The 23,454-nt window shown below is 40.2% G+C and overlaps 1 protein-coding gene across 2 annotated transcripts in view; it reads right to left on the bottom strand.

The window, feature by feature from the left end:
* COLEC12 (collectin subfamily member 12) overlaps positions 1 to 23,454 on the bottom strand; it is a 95,138-nt gene that overhangs the window by 5,843 nt on the left and 65,841 nt on the right. For both annotated transcript variants that reach the window (XM_074549333.1, XM_074549323.1), the window contains 6 exons: positions 13,246 to 13,368; positions 6,996 to 7,094; positions 3,458 to 4,504; positions 1,558 to 2,046; positions 1,300 to 1,436; positions 467 to 576 (listed from right to left, as the gene is read on the bottom strand). In XM_074549333.1, the coding sequence (XP_074405434.1) occupies positions 467 to 576; positions 1,300 to 1,436; positions 1,558 to 2,046; positions 3,458 to 4,504; positions 6,996 to 7,094; positions 13,246 to 13,368 (2,005 nt within the window). The remainder of the gene's footprint in view (positions 1 to 466; positions 577 to 1,299; positions 1,437 to 1,557; positions 2,047 to 3,457; positions 4,505 to 6,995; positions 7,095 to 13,245; positions 13,369 to 23,454) is intronic.

Below are 23,454 nucleotides of genomic sequence, written 5' to 3'. Positions count from 1 at the left end.
GCCAATTCAGTTCTCGCTGGCCAAAGCATAGACACCCTCATTTCATGCATTTTCCTTATGCTGAATGCGTTCCACTTGGATTTGGGCTTTATCTAAAGACTGGTCATTTTTTTATTAGAACGAGTACTCTATTTATAGCCAGTTGTAATGCAAATAAGGAAAATTCAAACCAAAACAGTAAAACTGTGCTTTCCATCTCAACTTTGTAATAAAAGTCAGAAGCAAAAGTTTTGGCAAGAAACACTGGGCTGCATAGTTATGTGATTCTTTCATTCAACATTCAGTTTTCTTTCTGGCAAGGAAAGGAATCCTTGAGCATGGAGAAGGCAGAGAGAAAAAACCCCAGCACCCTCAGTAAAAAATTAAATTATTGGCATCTACAACCATCTGGATTCATTGGATAATTTCTAGATGCTGCTTTTAAAAGTGTCAGCAAGAGCGACAGCATTGCTTTTTATTTACGTACGTGTAAACTGGTAAAGATCCATCCAACCATCTCCATTCATTTTCCTTCTCTGTATCTGTTAGTCCAATCCAGAAGCTGCCTTTCCCAATAATCTGCCTTTTTATCCATTGCTGTGAAAGAAAGAGCTTAGTCCATAACAAGGACAACGGTTTTTGGCACCAATAAACTACACTGGTTTCATAAGCCTCTTGTTATGAGAATACAGTGGGCCAGAGAAATTTTTCTTAGCTGAAGATATGTTTCAGGAGTTGGCCTTGAGACCCCTTGCCCAGACTAGAATCCCTTTCATTGTTTGGATTGAGGTAGAGAGAACTAGACATGAAAATTGGGTTGACATAAAGCCACAGCTAATATCTTACAGACACATATTGAAAAAAACCCCTAAGAGTAAGGAATTGTATTTTGACATCTCCACTACCATGTTGAATAGTATTTAAAATATAGTTATATTAAAGATACTTTTAGGTCATACTAGTCTTAGGCTGCATGTATTAAATCAGAAAATTTAAAATTACATTACATTCACTGCTGTGAAAAATACTCTGATAGTACACAAGGCGTAATGGATTCCATCTTTAAAGGTTCAAAACTCCTACAGTTTTCAGCATCTTTTCTGACTGCTCCGTCCCCACCACCTTCTGCTCACACTACCCTTCTGCACAGGGAGAAGCTGCTGATCAGGCAAAAGAGGGTGGACAAAATTCTAATGAGTCAATGTGTTTATTTCTACTATATGAATTCATGGTGCTCTCAGCTTCCCACTATCTTGTGGTTTCTACATGTTAAACAGCTTCAAACTTCCTCCTTGAAAACCCGCAAGAGAGGGTAATTACCTGCTCCTCTTTGTCATTGATGATAACCAAGCGTGATGCTTTCTCTTCACAGAATAATTTTGCATCTTCAAAAACTTCTCTTTCAGTTGAAAAGTAGTAGCACTTTTCCGTATAGTTCTTCCAACGGGGAGAACAACCTGTGATGTGAATTATATTTGTGTTAAGCCAGTTATTGGTAACTCAAGGGAGCAGTGATAGGGCCAGTAATAAGTGGAGGAACCCATGCCCCTGCACAGGATGGTGGTGGTGATGGCTTACCATTAGCCTCGGGCACGGGCGTAGGCTGGCTCTGTAGCGCCATTGGCATCCCTGGGCCTGGCGGCCCCGGTGGGCCAGGCGGGCCCTTCGGACCAGGCAGCCCAGGGACCCCAGGGAGCCCAGTTATTCCTCGTGGTCCTGGTAACCCTGGGCTTCCCACCGTTCCTTGCAGGCCTTGAAATCCAGGTGGGCCTTGGGGCCCTGGTGGACCATCCTTGCCTGGTGGCCCTGGTGGCCCTGGGTCTCCATTTGGTCCAGGCAGACCGGTCTTCCCAGGAGAACCTCTCTGACCTTTGGAGCCAGGCGATCCTCTTGAACCTTTCCCTCCTTTTTCTCCTGGTGGCCCGGCTGGCCCAGGTGGGCCCTTCTCACCTGCAGGTCCTGGTGGTCCAGGCTCTCCTTTCTCTCCTTTTTGTCCTTTTAGGCCAGCGGGGCCAAGAGGACCGGGAGGGCCTCTGTCACCTTTAGGTCCCCTTGGACCAGGAGGGCCTGAAACAATGCAAGTGTACAAAGTGGGGATATGCACAGAAAACAAAACAAAAAGCCCACGTGGGGTGGGCTTGTTTAATACATCTCAGACCAGTGCCACTGGATATTTAAAAATACAGAAACTGGGCTAACAGCTGCTTTCATCAGTGCTTGTAATAGTGCAGCTGCTTTCCAGGTCCTGTATACTGTTTTCCTTTCCTTGACCTCCACAAAATACAAGATACAGAAAATACTCTGATACACCCAGCCATGTGAACTGGACAGTGACATCGCGCCCCAGGCCACCAGGCAAGGTGCCAGTCTCTGCAAAACTCTGTGCACTTGTCTATACTAGTTTATGCACTAGTGCTGTGTGTTGCTGGTCCTGTTCTCTCACTCTGCCATGCTCCCTTCTCCTTCTAGTCTCATCACTCTGCTCTTAGTCCCAGGACTCTTTCTCCTGATCCTCGTTGTTTGTCTGTCAATAACAGGGTGTCAAAAAGAGACAAAATGATGGATAGTGAGCAAAAGGCCAACTATGGGAAAGACCAGAAGTTGCAAATTGGCCAGCTCTAACAAGACAGGGGACGATAACTCACAACAGGAAATGGCAATACTGTGACAGCAATAAACAACAAAACAGTTTGGGATTCTGTTCATGGATGAGCAAATGCCTTGTCACTACCTTCCCACCCCCCCGGCACTAATCTACATAATTCAAACTCCTCCAGAGATAGATCACCAAGCTGGAATCATTTAGGCCTGGCTGAAATGAGAATGGTTAAGGTTACTGACATGTAATCTTGGCTCTAATGCAGACTTAGTTTATTTGGAGCAATGGATTTATATTTGTGATTAGAGGTTTAGGCTGATTCACATTTGATTGGAAATATGAGTGTTCTTTTCATTTGGGATAATATTTGGCTGGGAGAAACCTTTTAAACCTGATGCTATTTATTTCTGGAGAAAATAAAGTATCCCAGGATTAAAAACTAAGCAAAGTAGGATGTTTTCTGGCAGACTAACAACTGGCTTAAAGTGAAATAGTAACTTGTTTTTCAGTAAGGGTGGACCTTTCTGGGAATAGTCCAACATATATTTTTTAGCCATTTCCTCCTTACTGAGGATTGGTTTCTTGAGGTTCCACACCTTCACTCACTTATTTTAGAAACTAAATCAAAAGCAGATCCAGTCAGTCAGTCAGTCAGACAGAATAAAATTCTGCTAAGTCAGAACCTTCTTTCATAACATCCCCATTTTAGCTAGAAAAATTAGTACGGAAAATTCAAGCTACATGTTCATTTCCAAAGTTTAGGATTAGATAATGGAAAACCTCAGGACTCTGTACCAGCACACACTATCTTCCACAGAACAAAAGAAGTAATGCAAGCAGGAATTCAGCACACACACCATCATTAGGGAAGCTGCATACCTTGTAGGATAGTGAAGTTCTTGATGAGCTGGCCATGTTTGGAATCCACCAGCTTCATTTCTTCCATGATTACTGACAAATTGGCGACTTCAACATCTAATCTTGACCTCATCAAATCCTGTTGCACCTTGAGAGATGCAGAGTCTATGCGAATATTGGCTAGTGTGCTGTTCATAAAAATCAGCTCGTCCGAGTGTTTACTTAAGGTGTCCGTACAAGTTGTCCTGACCTCATTGAGATTGCTCATCAGTGTCCGTAGGTTATGAGCTGTGTAGCTGACGTTGTTGATGATATTGACTATATCAGTCTCAAAGACCTGGAACCTTTCTTCTAGATTGGTGAATCTGGCAGCAGTTCTGTTTTCATCTCCTTTATGCTGTTCCTGGAGATCCTTTAGACTTTGTTCATTGGCTTGGGCAATTGTGGTGATGTTCTCCATTTGCCCACTGAAGGAGCTGAGCTGACTGTTCATGTCTTCAAGTGTATCATTGTTGGCTTTTGCCATTGCTGAGTTGTTGGCAGCCAAGGCCTGTAAATTGTGCACTTTCTCCTTAAGCCAGTCAGTGTCCTTCCGAGCCTGAAGGACAACCTGCTGCAGATTTTGAAAGTCATTCTTGATTCTTAGAATAGCCGAGCTTGTATCTTCCATTGACTTCTGTAAGACACTGATAAGATTTCTTTGCTGTATTTGAGTCAGGTTTAAGTTGTTAAGGCTCATGATGACCACACTGTGAGAATGCTCTTGGCTTTGCAGGGTTGCTTGCATATTACTTGTGTCTTGTTGGAGATTGTTGATATAGCCAGTATATGCCTGAAGTGTCTTATTGACACTGATGATTGTGAAAGTGTTACTATCTAAGGCACTTTTCATTTGGTTCTGCCTATCATCTAACACATTTCCAGACTCTTGCAGCTTCTCCAGTGTGTCTTTGTTTCTGCTAGTTTTCTCTGCAATATCATGAAGTTGCTGACGAAGAGCCAGAATGTCAGATCTGAAGCTGGACAGTTCAGTGTTAGTATTCAAGGCTTTTTGTCCAGTTTGGTCATCTGTTGTACAGGAAAAAGAAAAAAAAAAAAAAAAGGGAAAGGCTTTAGGGTTTTTTTTTAACACAGTATGAAACAACACAGTGTATTTTAAGAACAGTCAGGTTGTCAAACTATTCAGTAGGATTTTTATGCCATCTTTTCCAGAAAAGAGAAACGACTAAACAAAGTTCTGCCTCTAGACAGAGAAAACAAGCAAAGAGGAATTGATGGAGACCTTGTGTCTTGCTGAGGAGAACAAAACGGTGATTCTGTCATCACAAATGGGAAAAACTATGGTTAGAAACTGATGAGTATATGCAGTCAAGAATGCTGTGTTCTGAATGAAAACTGAATGGGAAACAGAATTCAAAACATTAAACAGGTACCAGCAAGTGTAGGTTTTGAAGTTACAACTGGATTTTGCTGAAAGACCAGAAGTTTATTTTATCTGTTCATGTTTTCTTCTTTCTTTTCATTGCAAGTGGAATACCTTCATTGTGATTTAGTACATATAGTTATAATTTTTAAAATCTTGGGTTTAGCTTTCAGTAAGTTCTCATACTTATTTTAAAGCAATCTGGATTAGAGAAAACTTTGCCAGCAGGCTACTTCAAATATGTCAGGATAAGATATATTTCTGGTTTTCTCTCTAATACATTACTATTGCTTTTAATGACATTTATTTTGCCATTATTGTTGCCTCATGTTCTGAGTTTGAGGAAGGCAAAACCTTTAATCTTTGAGGAACATCTCTGCCTGTGCTTACATTGCCCTATGGAATACTTCTGGAAGCTTGTCCAAGTATGATGAAACATTTGAGACTGCACAGCCTATCATCCAGGACACAGAAACCAAGGAAATAAGCAGTCAACACTTGCTCTCAGGGAAGACTCCCTTGCTTGACCTCAATCACTTCACTATCCTGCTCACAGTCCATATATTTTTGTCCTCATCTACATGGAGCTATGTTTATGAATTAGACAGTCTCAAGTCCATAATTTCAGATGATGCCAAGAGAGAGCAGTATGGTTTTCATAAATTACAGTGAATACAGCTGTGTATGGTGCTTTTGTCTGGTGTGACTGAATGAGTCATGATGCAAATGTCAAAGGATGGCTTGTGAGACTTCAGCCTGAAGTGTTTATGGAGTCTTTTGTGGATGGATATCTTCCTGAGCACAGTTCCTCTCCCTGCCATTTCTCTCACTCCCAGATCTTCTCAGCTCTGACTCCATGTTTACCTCTTGGCTGTAGCTCAAATTATACAGTGTTCCTCACACAGCTCTGACAACTGCCAGGTCCTCATACAGCTAATCCCTGAAGGCCTGTCTTCCATTCACCACACACATTTATCCTTCTGGCCCTACGGCACTTCTCTTACTTTTATGTCTCCTACTCAAACTGCTCCAGAACTTTCCTAACTTCCTCCATGGCAAGGCCACCTAAATGGGAATGGATGATCCTGAGCATCTCACTGAGCTTCCATCCAGCAGTGTGCAAAAATGTGTGGCCATGAAAGAAGTAAAGGTGCTCCAAGTCATGAAAATTTAATCAGCATAATATAATAACCCAAATAGAATCGAAAAGGTTGCACAAGCAACCTTTACAGAAGTGTAACATTTACTTCTGTAGATGTGTCAGTAAAAGAACATCTCACTGAATTACTCCATGTTTTTGCACTAAATGTAGTGTACAAATACTTTAGAAGCCAGCTCCTTTTTGAGAGAAAAAAGTTGTAAAATTTTACAATCAAGCTGCAAGCAAAGAAGTTTTCCTAGAAATATGTCTCAATATATGATTTACAAAACTAGACCAAATTTATCTCAAGAATCACATGCATGTATATGTGTATTAATACTTCTACAATAAAAACTGTATGTATAGGAAGAAAAGTAAAAATGTACACTTAGAGACTAGAATCTTTACCCATGATTTTTTTTTTTTTTGCATCTTCCTGAAAATTGAGAATTTTGATAGTGCTTAGGAGACCCAAACACATAACAATCTTACCTTCTGTATTCCCTGAGATGATCAAGAAATAATTTATGGAAGTAATACACTTGCCTCAGACATAAGAATTTTGAATAGCTGATCATTGTGTACCTTGCAAAATGAATCTTAATTGCTAAGCAGCTTCAAGATGACTGGGTGACAGGTGCTCATTTTATGTAGAAGCTTTTGCGCTGTAGAACAACTTCTGTTATGTTTTAGATCTCTACCTCAGAGAAGATTCTCTCCTGAGGACAACATTTAAGTGTCTGTTTATTTAAATATAAATGCTTTCAGAGTGACTTCAGTGGAAACTGTAAATTTTGAAGTATTCTTAAAATGCTTTTCTAAGTAGAGCTGATCTGAACTATTTCTAAGTACTTTCCCAAGTACTTGAGAAACTGGAATGAAACTGCTGTATCTTGTCATAGGCAGAGATTTTTCAGACAAATTTCCTGTCCCAATCTGCCAGGAGAACACCCCAGGTCCATAATACAAAGGGGCTTTGCTTGTGGGTAGATTACCTAATTTCTTCAGATCACTCTCCACTTCTGTGAGCTTTTCTGTGTATCTTCTGTGGGATGTTTCCAGGCCACCTGTCACATTGTCCATTTTTTCTACAACTAGGGGAGAGAGAACAGTGTGTTATGAAAAGAAGAAAAGGGAAATTATGAAAAAAGACTAGTAAACAATAAAGCAAACAAACCCCCATACCATTATCACCAAACAGTAAAAAAAGAAAACATCTTAAAATTGCCTTGCTTGCCATTACACACTGCTGTTGCTCTGTGAAATCTTGGAAGGATGAGCTCCTATTTGCTGGTGGACCCAGAATTCTTCTACTTCTTCAGTCTGCTAGCAGTCCCTAATGATTTTTTTTTTGCCCATGAGAAATCTCTCTCCTGAATGAGGAAATCCCTCTTTGTGGGTTTTCCTCACAAACAAAGTAATTTTCTTTTAACAGTATTTCCATGCTTCCAGCACAGTGCTGTGTAGCAAAGGAAAATTGATTGCTAAAGGCTCAGATGTGTGAATGAAACTTCCTTTAATTTTGCTACGAGCCATTTCTCCTTAAAAAGAATTCTTTTTTTCCTTCTGCCTTTTCATCAGTAAAAGGCACCACCTGGAGAGTAAACTTAGGACTGAGATAGGAATTACTAAATGTTTTGGGGGGTTTAAACATATTGATAATGGTACAGATCATTCAAAGCAGTCTTGAAATGATTCTGCCTCATTAAGACTGAAAGGATGGTCATTCAGGAAGTGCAGATTTATGACTGATGTGCCCTTTATTTTGTAATGCCAGAGTCCTTTTATTGTCACTGAGATATTCAATTATTTGATGAAATTAATATGGGAATGGAAAAAGCAGAGCAACAAATAAACAGCCCAGGGTGGCTTCCAGTGGCAAAAATGTGAAATTCTTGCAAGGCTAGAGGTAGCCTACAGATTTCACAGTAGACTTTGTCTAACAGCCTTTTGCATTCAAGCCACAACTAGGAGTAGAAATTGCTTCTCATCATGAGATTATTTAGTCCTTTTGCTACACTGGAAGCAGAATGGGTCTGTAACAACCCTGGGAGAGGCTACACAAGTTATTGTGCCAGCTCCTTTTTTTCAAACTGGAGAAATAAAGTGTTTCCCATCTTTTGAGGTTCTGTAAACGTGTGTGGGATAGAGGTACCTCTAACTCTTCCTGTCTGTGAAATGATCTGCAGCTAGGAAAGAGTCTCATAAAAATGTTGTTATGTAAAGGTTTGGGTTTTCCCAAGAAGTGAAATTTAGGAATCTTTTGCTGCTCATGAGCACCCACATGAATCCCAGACCTTTAAAGTGTAGTCCATCAGGTGCTCCTTCTTTATTAACGTTTGCATTTGTTTTTCTGATTCTGGGTACCACAGTTACTGGAGGCTTTTACTGCTTCCCCAAAACCAACATAAGAAAACCAGACCAACACTATTTGATGGAACATCACTGAGGAGTTACAACAGAGAAAAAGTCTCAGGGTCTTCAGAGAGACCATACAGCCTTTGGTGAATTACCTGCCTGCTCCTTTCTAGGCTGCTAACAAGCCAGTAAAAGAGAGACTCTACTGCTTGTGCAGAGTGTGGCTTTCTGTATTTGAGATGATGACAGATTGCTTGCTAAACACCAGACCCAGACTACAATAAAGGCTTTGCTTTTTCAGAGAGACAGTTGCTCAATATCTTCAGCTTTAGAAAGCATTTTTCTCCCCATTATAGCACTAATTTTTCACTGGTTCTTCTGCCCATTAAAGTTGTCAAAATGCTATATGCCATTTTTCCTAAATGAAACCAGAGTTGATTCTCTGTTTGTCCTGCCCTGCTGTCTTCCAGGCTGGAGCCCAGATCAACAAAGGTCCTTCAGCTACTTCTGACACTCCACTGATGCATGTATATGCCTATGCATCATCACATGCAGAGGGAGTGAGGACTTGGCTTTTCCTTCTGGCTCCTTGTTCAGTCTGTGGTGTTCTCCTTTGTCTAGAGAAAGTCACTGCCAGGGCATGGCTCACTCTGGGCACTTAGAGGGAACTTATGAAATCATCTGTATTTAAAAAGCAGGCTTAATTCAAGTGTTTCTGCTGAAGCTGTGCCTTGACTAGCAATGTCACATCACCTGTGGTTCTTGTTAATTCAGTTTTAGTGTAATATTCAACTGTTTCCCCAGTTATACAACACACTTGGAGCTGGAAAATGAAGATATATTATCAGTAATTAAAAGAAAAATGTGATTTCTTCCTTTTGCTCTCCAAATGAATGCTAGTTTTGATGTAGAAAAATGTAATTTCTTTCTTTTGCTGTCCAAATGAATGCTATATCTGAAGTTTGTAAAACTAAACTATCATATAACAAGTATGTTTTCATGGCCGAATGAAATCTAACACTGGAAGCTTGAGTTAAAATTTAACCCTGAAGAATGCAAAGCAAATGTAAACAAAACAGTAGTAATCCTATCAATAAGTAGTTGTCTGGCAGTTCAATGAGACTGAACAGAAGTAATTATACAACAGCATATGGTATTTTCATTGTTCAAAGTGAAAAAACCCGAAGCCACTGAACTCTAGCAGCAGAAACAAACCTGCTGGTCTCTGCAAACCTGACTGCAGGGTTAGCTCAAGGGCTAAGCTGCCATCCCACGGATAAACCAATGCATGTATTTGCTTTATATTGGGGTGGGATCTTATGGTCCAATAAATCATGGGTTTGGGGAACTTGATCCCCTGCCCAAAGTCCTTCCCAAAGTAAGTTGTAGCTTATTTGCTTTTCTTGCTATTGCCTGCATGTGGAAAGGATGAATTTGGGAGAGTAGCGAGAGGTCAGTGTTGTGTTTTTTTGCTCTTGGTGCCAAAAGAGGTCATATGGACAAATGGTCTTGTTACTGGGAATGTCTTTCCTTCCCTGGTAGTAACTCCCACCACCATCTCTGGATGGAGCCTTCAGTGATACGTGAGCGTGTGGAGCACTCTCAGAAGTGGAAGTCAGCCTCTAGTGAGTGTCCCAGACTTGAACAGCCACTTTCCACCTTCTCCAGAAAAAGACAAACAGGCAGAACAGCTGTAATATCCCACACAAAAGGCCACTCTGCTGCTCCCAACAATCTGCCCGCTCTTAAAAAGGCAAAGCTGTGTATGTCTTAACTTGCTTTTGGTTAACTTCACCTTAATTCACAGCTTGGTTTCTCTGCATTGTCATCTCAATTCCTGACAAGATCACAGTGGAAAATGTGGCAAAGATCCTCTAAAGGAAGCCAAAATTTCAAGAAGTTGCTGACCAGAACAGTGAAGAGTGCCTGCATCTAAGCCGCCATGACAAAATGTGCCATTTCACTAGGATGTGTTGGCCCCAGGTAATGGCAGGCAAACTGTGTCTGGGAGACAGATAAAAGAAGCAGATGAAAGTCATGGTGGGCATTACTCAAGAAACTTAAAAACAAGGACTGACTAGAGAATAAAAACTACCAGAAATTCAGCCTGCAAGCATTCCCTTACCGGAATGAGCCACAGGAAGATCATTCATCTTCAATAGACTAATCTGACACCAGCTGGTGCCAGAAAAATTATAACTTTGTATTTTTAATTTAATTTAATAAAGTATGTGCAAAAAATTGCAGATTACTTTATTAGTGTTTTAAACAACAATTTGTCTTCTCAAAGAAACAGAATACTAAACTTGCCTTGTTATTCCTTCATGTTTTGTTTCCTTGTTATTCATTCATGTTTTGGTTTCCGGGTTCTCCAACATACTATATAATTTTTACCACTAGTTTGGAGGTTTGTTCTGTGTTGACTTTGCCTCCCATTGAGTTATTTTTTTGCTTGCCATATTTAATCCACTGATTAGTAGTTTTAACATTTTAAATCACGAAGGATATTTAAATGCAACGTAGGAAATGAAAGTTTTAAAAGTAGTTTTGGGCTTTATAAACATAAGTGTGGGAGGCAAATTTAATGGAAACTTAGCTAAGAGACTGAAAAAATCCCTGATGCCAGCAGAATTCCTTCTTCCAGTGTAATGTTGCAGTAAAAAAGAGAAGCCAAATTCTGATACAGAGAGGAGAGTTCAAGAACAATATACTTTTATTCTGAATTTTGTTCTTCCTTTAAGGCCTAATCCCTTCTCAACAATCAAAACTGTTGCAGTAATTAATTTGAATATGTACTTTCAGCTGGGGTTTTATCTACCTTATGTTTATCTAACTTATGCTTTCTGCAAATTAGCATGTAGGTACACTGAAGACAAAGCTCTGAAACTGCAGGGACAAAGGGTAGAATTAATGTCTGACATATGACCATTTGCTGCTTGGTGTTACAGAAGGAATACTTGGATTCAACAAGATTTTGTCTCTGCCTCTTTTCCTTGGCATTCAAATGTTACAATCACCAGGCTAGTGAGCAGTGGTCACCAAAATGTCGTAGGGTCTGCGAGTAAGATATGCATTATCTGCCCTCCTACAATCCCTTTTCCATTTATTTTTTGAAGAGGGAATTCTTTTGTCCTTGTCCTGGATAGCTGTGATTTGGTACTGCTGTGGCAGAAAGACTCATCCCTGATGCGTGACTGCTCATTCAAAGAAGGAAGTTTAGAAATGAGTGAAGCAAAGTTTGGGCCTCAAGTAAAGAGCAAAGCCTGGGGAAAAGATGGTGCTAGCAGCCCCCACAGATAAATAAGCTTGAAAACTAGATTGAAATGAGGAAGACAAAATCTTTCTCCCAAAGTCTGCTGGACAGTTTCCTTATTGATTCTGCCTCCTCCACACATGTAAATCATTTGCCAAAGCAAGATAAAGAACAGTAGTCTCTCCAACTTGATATGCTGCATCTGATGCTGAGTGAGGGCTCTGAGAAGCCCCAGAAATGATAGTTTTATGTAAAACTCCTGAGGGAAATTCTGCTAAATTCCAGTTGTTTAGTGGCTGGATTAAGTTGGGAAAGACCCCATTCTCATCTGATGTAAGCAGATTTCTGCAGATTTATATCTGCAAAAGGCCTCCTCTAATCCATTTGACCAAATCATCTTAGATCAAGAATAGGTTTTTGAATCCTGGAAGGCTTTTTGTCCCTCAAAATCTGACTTCCAGAGACCAGTTATTTCATGAGACGTATCCACATAGATGTACTGCATTTTTTTTTACATTTGATGTTAATTTGCCACCTTCTGTCTGCTTTATCATGAAACAAGATTACCTAAGTCTCTCTATCTGTTCCTCACATTCTCTCTTTTCCCTGGATAAATCTTCCATCTAAACAAAACAGTTTTAATTTTCTCCCACTCAAAACTGTGCCAAATCCTCTTAAATAATTATTTATCCTTTCTATTTCTACAATTTCCTTTTCTTTCCCTGGCAAAGGACCAGAAGTGATGTCAGCTCTGCTATGAGTGCAGCTGTTGGCAGCACAGGACACATTGCATGCTAATCACATGAATATTTACTCAGCTCCTTGGAGGGCTTTTGAAGCTACTCTCAGAGCCGTGCTCAGACAGGTAATTTAGAACCAGCTTGGTTTTCTCTGCAACAAGCTGTGAAGCCCTGTTATAATGCTCACAATGATGTTGTTCACTTTCCTTTCCATGCCAGAAATTCACATCTTATTTATTTAACTTATTAGAGATGTAACTGCACAGTAAGCATGTGTTTACATCAAAACATTTTTATAAATGCCCATGTGGCTACAGTTAATTCGTGACAAGGATTTAGGGGAATTTTAAGCTATGTTTCCCAGTGTGCCCAACCAATGACTTGCATAAATGAAATTCTCTCCATTACTGGGTTGCTCAACTACCAGAATCTTTGAAATTACTGTTAAAAGCATCTAAGTGTCTTTATTCATCACAATTATTGTGGATAGTCAATACACTGGTATCTCCTGGTTTAATTTTTCTTCTTTTAGATATTTCAAATTAATATTGATACTACATTTTGTTCCTGTGATAAATATTATATTAGTAAGATATTCCTGGCTGTTGCACATGTTACACAGCTTTGTGTCTTCCAGTACTCCTTCTTGGTGGAGGAATGATCATTTTGTTTCAACTTCCCTTTCAAATGCCTAATCTGGTTTCAAAAATTCATAGTTATTTGAAAGTCAAATTCTAAGGTTGAAGTTTGTTGTTATGTACATACAAAAAAACCAACACTGCCCAAGTACTGATATTTAGGCTAAATTGTGACAAATTGCCCGGCTAGCTAATAAGTGACAATGTGTTTGGACACTTGTCTGAAAGTGCAATGTTGGTCTCAATGCATACATACCTTTGTATCCCAGAATGGCTACTGTGATTGTTAACAGGGCACACAAAATGTATAGTAAGATGATGGAGAACTTCAGTGCCCAGTTATTTTTACACTTGGTACATTGGCTCCCCTCCTGAATACCTGCAACAGAAAATTTAAAGAAATTTAAAACAATGGCAAAGAACACATTGCTGGGTTTGTCTCCCCATCTCCTTTCCTCTGTTTTCTAAAGAGCAAATTATTTATCTCAGCAGGTGATGTTTACATATGGGGTGCCTATTTGCCTGTGCTGCCAGGATAAAAAATCACAGTGGTTAGAACATCTGCTCAGTGAAACAATCACTTTGGGATTTTAGCATGTGTAAGAAAAGTAGGTTCTGCTTCACTGGACAACCTCTGGCTTTCCTGTGAAGGTGGCTATTTTCTGATTGTGCTAACAAGATTCTGGTGAGTTTTGGAAATAAAACCTTTATTAGCATCTCCTCTGTCAGGCATCACACTGCAGCAGCTCTTTCTTAGCATTCGGTATCCCTATGGGGGCAATAAGACACAACAAATGTTCTGGCAGAAAAAAACCACAGGAAAAAAAGAGCATTGTGAAAGACTGGTAGGAGTAGTTCTGCTTTGTGACAATCACCACAGACAGTTACCATGCAAACACTTTCTTTCCACAATGAGACTTCTTGCATATTTTTGGGAGGTTTTGGAGAACACTATTTCCACAGAAAGAAGAGATGCTATACTGATACAGTGATCTGTTCATCCACAGAAAAAGTGCTGGTGAATTTCTCTTTGTGGACAAGTTAAGAAAAATGGCCTCAAACTGATGAAAGAAAACAGAGCTATACTAGTCTATATTTAAACTTTTTTCCAGAACAGCTTGGTATCTTTGAGTCTATTATGGAAGCAATTTTCCTATTTTCCTCTTTTGTGCTCCTTGGGAATAGCTCAAGAGTGTTGGGAGCATGGGTTATTAATCAGAAGCACAAATGTGTAAAAACCTGAAAACTGGAGCGATGCGCTGGAAGAAACAGATGGGATTTATCCATCTTTCCAAGGTGCACTAAGCAGGCCAGGATTAACCTAACTTTCTGTGTCTGTCAGAAAATGCATTTCTTTGATATTCACTCTATTTGTGTACTATTAGGGAAGTCCCACAGGAAAGCTTTAAGCTCTAATAAATTCCATGTACCAGATTACTTAACTAATCAAAACTTGCTCTGCAGCTTTTTATGAATAACTTATATTTCCCCCGAGGCCTAACACACAGATGATTTTACTTTTCCAAACTCATAACCTTCTACAGAGTGTTTTTTTCTTTTTCTTTTTTTCTTTTTTTTTTTTTTTAGGAGAAAAGCACAGGCCACTTCCCCTGGGTTCAAGAAGGATGGGTGACCAACATAATGAGTTAAGTCAACTGCATTTCTGTCTCCAATGACATTTTCCAATGGCTTCCTTTAAACCTAAGGTACTTGAAGAAGGAAGGATTACCATATTGGAGCAACCGAGGAAGAGGATTTACACAAATTTATTTGACAAGGCATTTTCTTCAATCTTCTCTGCACATATATACTCGCTGTGGTTAAGGTGGAAATGCATCTTTTTCAGGTCTTTTCCACATTACATCATCACATGCTTTTCCTAAACTTTTCAGGTGTGACATCACATTCTGTTGCCATGTGATGAAAGTGATGCCATGATTTGGGTTCTTGTGGTTTAGGCATAAGACCAGCTGGGAACATCTGGTTCTTTTTTCAGGAACATTATGGGAAAATGAAACAAAGGCTTGTAAGCATAAACTCAAGAACAGAAATTCCAGAGGGTAAAGGCTTCTCTTCTGCCCGTGGGGTGGGAAGGGAGGGAGCTGGCACAGAGACAGGCACCTCCATAGCCCATTTATTGGTGACTTGGATTTGGAAGGCGGGTAACTCCTGCACCACAAAAGAAAAGGTGAAGGGCCCATAATTCAGTAGTCAGGTTTGCTTATGCATCCTGATGCATGGGCTGACTTGCTTGCTTTGGTCTCAAGGAGTTTGCCGGTGAGGAAGTTCTAACTGCTGAAAAAGCAGGAAAGGGAAAGTGCAGTTTTCTAAAGGTTTGCAATAGGTATTTAGAGACTGAAATGAACTCACAGTGGGAACTTGGTGGTGTCTGGAGCACCATATTGCTGGCCTTAGGCAGTACTAATGGGCTCATTGAGCCCCTGTGCCCTAAATGCAAGACACCTTCTCATGGAAGGATTTAAAATTTCAATCTAGTTGTCTTTAAGAGCCCACATATCCAAAAACAAGTTTGGGGCAAAACTCACATCACATTCACCTTCTAAATACACAAACAAACAGAAAGCTTGATCCTCCTTATTTTAATGTTAATTGAAGCAGGCCTAGATCCTAATCTGGGAAAAATGATGGACTGCAGAGGTACAAAACACAGAGAAAGGCAGAAGTAAAAATAAAGCCTTTGGCAGCAATTGCACAATGAAAAGTTTCACTTGATAAGTGTCTCATAGTCAGATTACTCATTTTATGACATGACCTGCTTTCTGTCACTGTACTCCGGCTTCCTGGGTAGTGTAACGAGCTGAAACTTCACCGATGTCTCTGGGTGTATTGCAGTTCAACATCAAGCATCATCTATGTTCCAGTGCTTCACAGGGATCCAGTTTCACTTGTCTCAACCCACTCTACCTCTGGTTCAATAAAACAGCACTTCAGCTTTTCAGAACTTTTTGTTTCTGTGTGTTTCAAACTGACACCAGAACAGCACCCCAACAAAAGCCAGACCTCTCCATCCTTTTACAGCCCAGCACGGTTGGTATCAATAACACAGGCATATCATACTAAAACAATCATACAGGCTGGAGTGATTCCATTAACTAACTGGCCTGGAACTGTGCACTGCATTCCTTACTGGGGCTTTCTGCCTGTCAGCCTAAAACTACTTCTGATTGCCCTGCTACCCTCATCTAACATGACCCAGGTCCAGGGCTGGAGTGAAAAGCCAGGGAGCTCTAACAGGCTCCTTTGGTTTTTTCTGCCTGGGATACAGTAAAGTCTTTCAGAGAAATTGTATTTGCTCTTTATTACAAAATTGTGGTGCTTAACTCTGCTGCTAGTAACACAAGACTTTCTAGTTTGCTAAACATATAAAAACTACTACAAGAATACCAAAGACATAGGTACCCCTTGAAGAAAAGATTTGGAAGACTCATTCTGATGTCTTTCTGAGCAATTAAATACATCAGGCTACATGCAAAAGCCATGAATGCAATCCTCTCTGTGTAGGGATGAACTCCAGTATAATCAGACCTCCCCAAATTCCCAAGCACACACCCTGACTTCAGCTTGCCCTGTTTTTTATCCCCACTACCTCACTTAAGAATCATGCCCAAATAAGATTGTTCTGATATAGGAGATGCATTTAGTCCATGTTGTGGGGACACATTTTTATTCAAAGGTTGTTCTCAAAAGATGTGATAGCCAAAATATTAAGCAACAACAAATGTGAGTCAATTAAAAATGCTTACTGTGATTACACAAAACCCAGCAGGCTGGTATAACATCATGCAGGTTTACCACAAAAGCTGTGAGTTGAGCCTTGAAGAATCCCATGCTTGGGCTTTTATTTGGCAGAAGTTCCCCAGTTTTATCCACTAGACTGCTTGCTGTTATGACTGACAGATAAAAATGCAGAGTTCTTCCAGGAGACATATCACATTTCATCTAGAAAGCTGCAGACTAAATGGAAAGGGAAAGGCTCTACACACACATCCCATTGACAGAACAAATGTAAACCTGCAGAAGGGCGTTCTCAGCTCAAGTGAGCTCTTCTCTATCTGTTAGTGATGCTCCTAGAGCAGCACACTCCTCTCTGTGTCCTGTACACATGTTTTCAATGCTGCTCTGCTCCCAGACATTTGTCACTGCCTTCCAAACCCAGGGAGCTGGGGTCACTTCCGCATGACGTGCATTTCTCACTGCTGATTTGATCAATGTTTAATAAATATCAGATGGGACACAATCTGCCTCGTTTCACTGGACATATGCTTTTTTCCATTCCTTTCTCTGACTTATTTTAATAAGAGCTCTGGTTTTTCTGCCTCACTGTTGGGAAGACATCTGGCCAAACAGACAGCAACCTAGTACAAAGAGATCCTGCTGGCTCACATGCTTTGGGGACCCCCTTCTCTGCAAACCAAAATGCTCACAAAAAAATATGCAAGTGAGACATCCCCCTGTTACCAGGCTTTGTAGTATTTGTTTTTATAGCATTGCATTCCAGTGACTGAAGACTTTGTTCTCACACAGGGGGTATACATCTGTAGATTCCTTTTGGGCTCCAAGAAGAGGTTTTGCTGAAGGAGGACCTGGATTTTTGGGTTTTATTTGTTTGGGGGATTGTTGTTGTTGTTGTTTTGTTCCATGGTTTTAATGGGAGACTAAATAGCTTTGCTCTTGGTAACCACCTTACAAAATGCCTGACTCCTCAATTGTATTGCAATTCAGGAGCACATCTTTGAACACTGGCATAAGGCATGTACATGCTTTTGGGTTTTTTTTTCCCTCTGAATAATTCTTTTACAAGTATTTGCCTCTCTGTTCTTTTCTTGGCTCTGGCTGCAGGATCATAGGTGGCCTCATAATATTTCTGCTAGCAAATCAATTTTTACAAAGATGCAAAGTTTCCTTCATAACCTCGACAAGAAATGAGAATAATAATGATAAGATAAAGAAATGTAGTGCAGGAAATGAAAATACATTAGTTTGGAGGGGGCTTCCCCAGTGTGAGTCACTGAAAAAAGATAACAAAAGGAAGACTGCAAGCCTACTTTGCAGCCTTCAAATTATTGTTTTCTCAAAGTTAATGTTTTCAAAACAGCAGTGGATCTATATTTAAAGGGACCTGAGCAAACTATATACATCTAATTCAGGACTCCTGCCCTGAAGGTGGCACTGCTCATGGCAGGGAGGCAGAAACTACCTGATCTTTGGGTTCCCTTCCAGCATGAACCATTCTGTGATTTAGTGTGTAACTAGGAGTCAAACACTGAAACGTAATTAACGTTGCAGAGTTGCAACGTGCTCCCAGTGCGTCCATCTCATAGCAAAAAGTAGGTGATCCCATGAGGAATCCACCTCTCGGTTTACATACCTAAATGTTTTGAAAAACCTGGTTTAAAGTGCTTAAATTCAGCCACCCAAGTGTAAAATGGTAGGTGTTTACTAATATGCATGACTAGCAATTATGAAAGTAAGTTTGTCTCACAGGACAGAGAGAATTTTAAAGTTCAGGCATATAAGTGTTTTCATATATCCATACACACAAACACATTTATGTTCAAATATATGGAAAAATGAGTGTATTTTTTTTACAGAGAAACTTTGGTAATGACAAAACCCCAGCATATTATATCAACACACTAAGGAAAAGCAGGCAACAGCATCTTTGACAATGATAACTTTGTATAGGTTTGAGATTACTGGATCCAGTCGGCCACAAAATTCACAGTGAGATTTTTGTCTTCTCTTTTGTACTGTGTCACAGGTTATTAACCTACCCCTCACAAAAACAATTCCCATGATCCTTCAGGAATGGTTCTGTTGCAGTGAACAAAACTGATGCTTTGATAGTTCCATATGCTGGCCTACTTCAGAAAGCAATTGTTCTTTATAATGGCAAAAATTGAAACTGCTTCACGCCTTTTTAAATTATTGCTTTGAGATAAAACTAATTTCTTCAGTTTAGAGTCTATTCTCACATTGTAAAAGCTGTAATTTGAGCTACATGTAAATAGATGCCCTATATATTTCCTAGATAATGTGTAAAGATCCACACCTCCTCCCGTTCCACAGTTTTGGCAAGCCCTGTCTCCACAATGGCAATGGCGCTGCTCACCCAAATAGTGCAGTGCTGGCTTGTGGGCAGGTGGATTGCAACAGCCTGCTTAACTTAATCATCACATTTTTACAATGCCATTGGAAAAAATATCTAGCACAAACATGCTGTCATTTGTTCCAGAATTTGCTAGTTTTGCTTCTGGTTTTGTAATCAAACAGGGATAAATGCAAGCATGCTTGCTTTGAAAAAGTTTCTGGTTATTTATTAGGAAGCAATTAAAGCAGCTAAACTTGAAATCTAACCAGTGGGTATGTACCACCTAACTCGTGCCAGTTTTCCTATGCAGGTGGAAAATTATGAAGCATGGCAGCAAGACACAGGCTGAAACAGCCACTCTATATTCCAAGTAAACACTGCAAGACAGAGCTTCTTTCTTCCAAAATTAATAAATAAATGGACCCAACCCAAACCACTCCATCTCCACAGGTTTCTACAGCATTCAGCATAATCTGATTGCCCTGCTACACAGCAGGCAGAAGGCAATAACCTCTGGAGAGAAGAAATAACACCTCAAAAGCCCAGTCTGAGAATTTGTGCCTTGTGAGGCTGTACAACCCCTGCCACAGACAGTGGTACCAGTTCCTATGATTATATCCTGAACTTCACATTTAAGATTTCCTATTCACCTGGTACCCCTTTCTTTCAAAGTACAAGGTTGGGACAATCCCTGGTATCACTATAGGTTGGGGCATGAACGGATCAAGAGCAGCACTGCCAAGAAGGACTTGAGGATGCTGGTGTACAAAAGCTGGACATGGGTTGGCAATGTGCTCTTGCAGCCCAGAAAGCCAAACACATCCTGGGCTGTGTCAAAAGCAGTGTGGCCAGCAGAGGAAGGAGGCAATCTGCCCCTCTATTCTGCTCTGGTGAGACCCCACCTGTGCACAGTTCTGGGGTCCCCACCACAGAAAAGACATGGACCTGCTGGGGTGGGTCCAGGGGAGGAACATGAAGATCAGAAGGGCTGGAGCATCTCTTCTATGAAGACAGGATGACTGAGTTGGGACTGTTCAACCTGGAGAAGAGAAGGCTTCAAAAGAACTTTATTGTGGCCTTTCAGTACTTAAAGGGGGTGGATAAGAAAGATGAGGACAAAACTTTTAGCAGGCCTCTTGTCCTAACAAGAGGAGATGGCTTTAAACCAAAAGAAGGTGGATTCAGATTAAATAAAATGAAGACTTTTTTACAATGAGGGTGGTGAAACAGGAACAGGTTGCTCAGAGAGGTGATAGATATCCCATCCCTGGTAACATTTAAGGTCAGGGTGAGCAGGGCTCTGAGCAAACTGATCTTGATGAACATGCAGAACATTTGGACTAGATGACTAACTTTAAGGGTCCCTTGCAACCCAAACTGTTCTACGATTCTTGCAGCTATGTAATTATGTAGGACTTTCAGCTTGCATTCTAGGAGAACAGATTCCCAGACTCCTAAAAAATAGAAGTGGGGAGGAGTTGTTCATTAAGGCTTAAGAGAATTGAAGACTTCACCAGGACTTTCATAATCCCACCTCTGCAGAGCAGCTCTCAACACTGAGGGGGCAATGCTGGGGCTGGGGCTGGCAGGGCTCACCCAGTCCCTGCACCCCCTGAAGTGCAAGGGGTGCATTTTGTCCAAAAATCCCAGAGTATTTCAGTAAACATGAGGGATTTCCTTCTCTGGGACACTTTGGGAAAACCCAGCCCTTAATGATCAGCACACTGCAGCCCAAAGTTCTGCACAAAGGGGCCATCAAGCAAATTCTCCTCCACACACCAGATTGAGCCTGTTGGAGGCAGCGGCCACTTCCCATAAATCAGAATCCCACATCTGACATAATAAAGAGTCTCAGAGGGCCAACACTATTATCTCTGGAAAGCTTTCAGCCTAAGAAATACTTTATTCTATGTAATGTACACAAACCTTTTCATTAAAGGAGGGGAGAACCCTCATTTTCAGCCTGACCATCATCTCTCACTTATTTATATAACCCAGGCAGCATTTTCTCTCTGGCTTTGTTCTTCTTTGCAGCAGTCCAGAGAATCACAATGAATTGTCAGAAATCCTAATTATACACTTCAACAACCACCACCATTTAATTATATAGTATTACCAAACAATGTCCTACTGTGATTAAACACTAAATATTTTAATTGAAAGGATACAAAAAGCCGAACCACAACACAGGGTAAGCAAAGACTGCTGCGTATCCGAACTGTATGTTAGGCAAATATTACAAACAGAGCTGAAGAACCAGTGTGGTAAATTTTATGAAAAATCACGGATTTGCAATAGCTTAAGGTCCAGCCATAACAATGTGGTAAGAATATCACACCAGCAGAGGGTCCAGCATCCCTCAGGCTATTAGATTTAAAGACAATCTCAAACCAGAACAAACCTCAGAAAGTGCTGGTGCTTTTAAATAACTGTCTGGAATAAGAGAGATGTGTCTGTCCTCAGTTACAAAAAATCAAGTAACGGATCACTGAGTGCATGTCTCTGGAACTAAACCCAGAAATCTAATTAGGCTGTTCAAAAGATGACAGAAAAACTAGAACAGTTAAAGGAAGATAAAAATTATGTATGAATTAAAGACCTGTTCAATGACAGGCAAGACAGCCATGATACATGACAATAAAGAGCCTCTCTCAAATTCTGTCTCAATAAAGGAGAATTTAGACTGACTTGCAAGAAGAAATATAGCCAGACCTATAAGGAGATCAAAGCCAGATTTTTTGTTTGTGAAGCAGTTTCCTAAGACAACCTGAAGATATTCCATTCAATGATTTAAACAAAACCAAAGGTAACAAAGCATTAGCAAAGTCAAGGAAGGGATCCGACCCCCAGAGTTGTGCCAGATGGCAAAGTAATGCCATTTTTGTCAAAGTCCAGGCCTTCCATTCTGAAATAAATATGCTTCCTAATGAAACATAGATCCTAATTAAGATTATATAATTTGATGACTAATGTAACTGATTTTCCACCCTAATTCAATTTACATTCAACTGGAAGGATGAAAAGAAGTAACATATAATATACACGCAAAGTGTGTATTTTTCCTAAGATTCTCTAATTTTATAACACAGTACTTAGGCATTAGTGACCCTAGCAATGGTGCTAAATGGTAGGCAGAAAAGTGGTTAACTCCATGCTTTGTGGCTTTTGATACATTTCTTGAGGAGGGCAGCATGATCCCCTCCATGGCTGAGTGTGGTAGGTGCCAAAACGACGGCAGTGCCACCTGTGCTGCAGGGCCACTCACCAAGGACATGATGAAGTCATCCAGGGCACAGATGCAAAGATGATGCTCTTCACAGAAAGCTTTCACCTGTTCTTTTACCAGTTCTGCAACTTTTAAATTTAAGGGCAATGCTAAAAACATTGGATCACTGTTTTAAAGAACAAGAAACAATGGGAACTCCAGCCATGCACAACAAAGCAACATTTCTGTATCCGCTGATGTTGCCACAAAAGCTATTCCGTTTAACTACAGAAATTAAATTTTTTATGCGCCTTCACAAGTTAGATGGAAGTATTTGGCAGCCATCTGTTCCATGTAGGTCTTTGTGCACACATGCACCCCTGACATGGCTGAGGCAGGTCATTCATTTAAGAGCATTGTAAAATACCATGTGTTACAGCAAAGTGTGCTTTTAAACTCTTGTAGCTCATATGAATCTAAACCAATTTTCACTCAGTAGTCAGAAGCACAACCAGCATGCCCTTCTCATCAGGATTTTTTTTCTCATCTACTACCTGGTGGAACTGAACAAAACAGAGTTTCAGCCATATTTGATAGCAGAAACCCCATATTTACATTTTTTTTCTGTTAGGGAAAAATGCAGAGATACTTTTGATGAGGTTTTCAGTGGGGAAAAAATTGTTGTCTGAGACTGAACAAGTATACCCAGAAAATCTAACCTGCAGATGTATCTGTAACTACAGGTTTTGTTATGTTTCATCTGAAATGTTGCAATAAATGCTGACATTAACAGAATTGAAAAAAATTAATCAAGATTTGATGCCTCAAATTAATATATATACCTTTATACACTCTTTTCTGGATTTAGTGGTAATGGTCCTGTTGCCTTCATTAAGAACAATTCTAATACAAAAATCACCTCTTTTCCAAATGAAAAGTGTCTCTGAGGACATTATTTGGAATTCAAAAGATTCATGTGCATGAATAAAGAAGAGGTAAAAGTTTTTCTGTCCATGCTGGGTACTTAGCAGTTTCAAAAAACTGTTACTTGTAAGGCGACCCCAAAAATGAAGAGGGCCACAAGGAAGAATGCAGTAGGACCCAAAAAAAAAAAAAGTGAGTTCAGAAAACAGTAGGTATAAAGAGGC

This window comes from Zonotrichia albicollis, chromosome 1, assembly GCF_047830755.1.
Source record: "Zonotrichia albicollis isolate bZonAlb1 chromosome 1, bZonAlb1.hap1, whole genome shotgun sequence".
NCBI lineage: Eukaryota > Metazoa > Chordata > Aves > Passeriformes > Passerellidae > Zonotrichia > Zonotrichia albicollis.
This window is presented reverse-complemented; position numbering and strand designations above follow the sequence as displayed.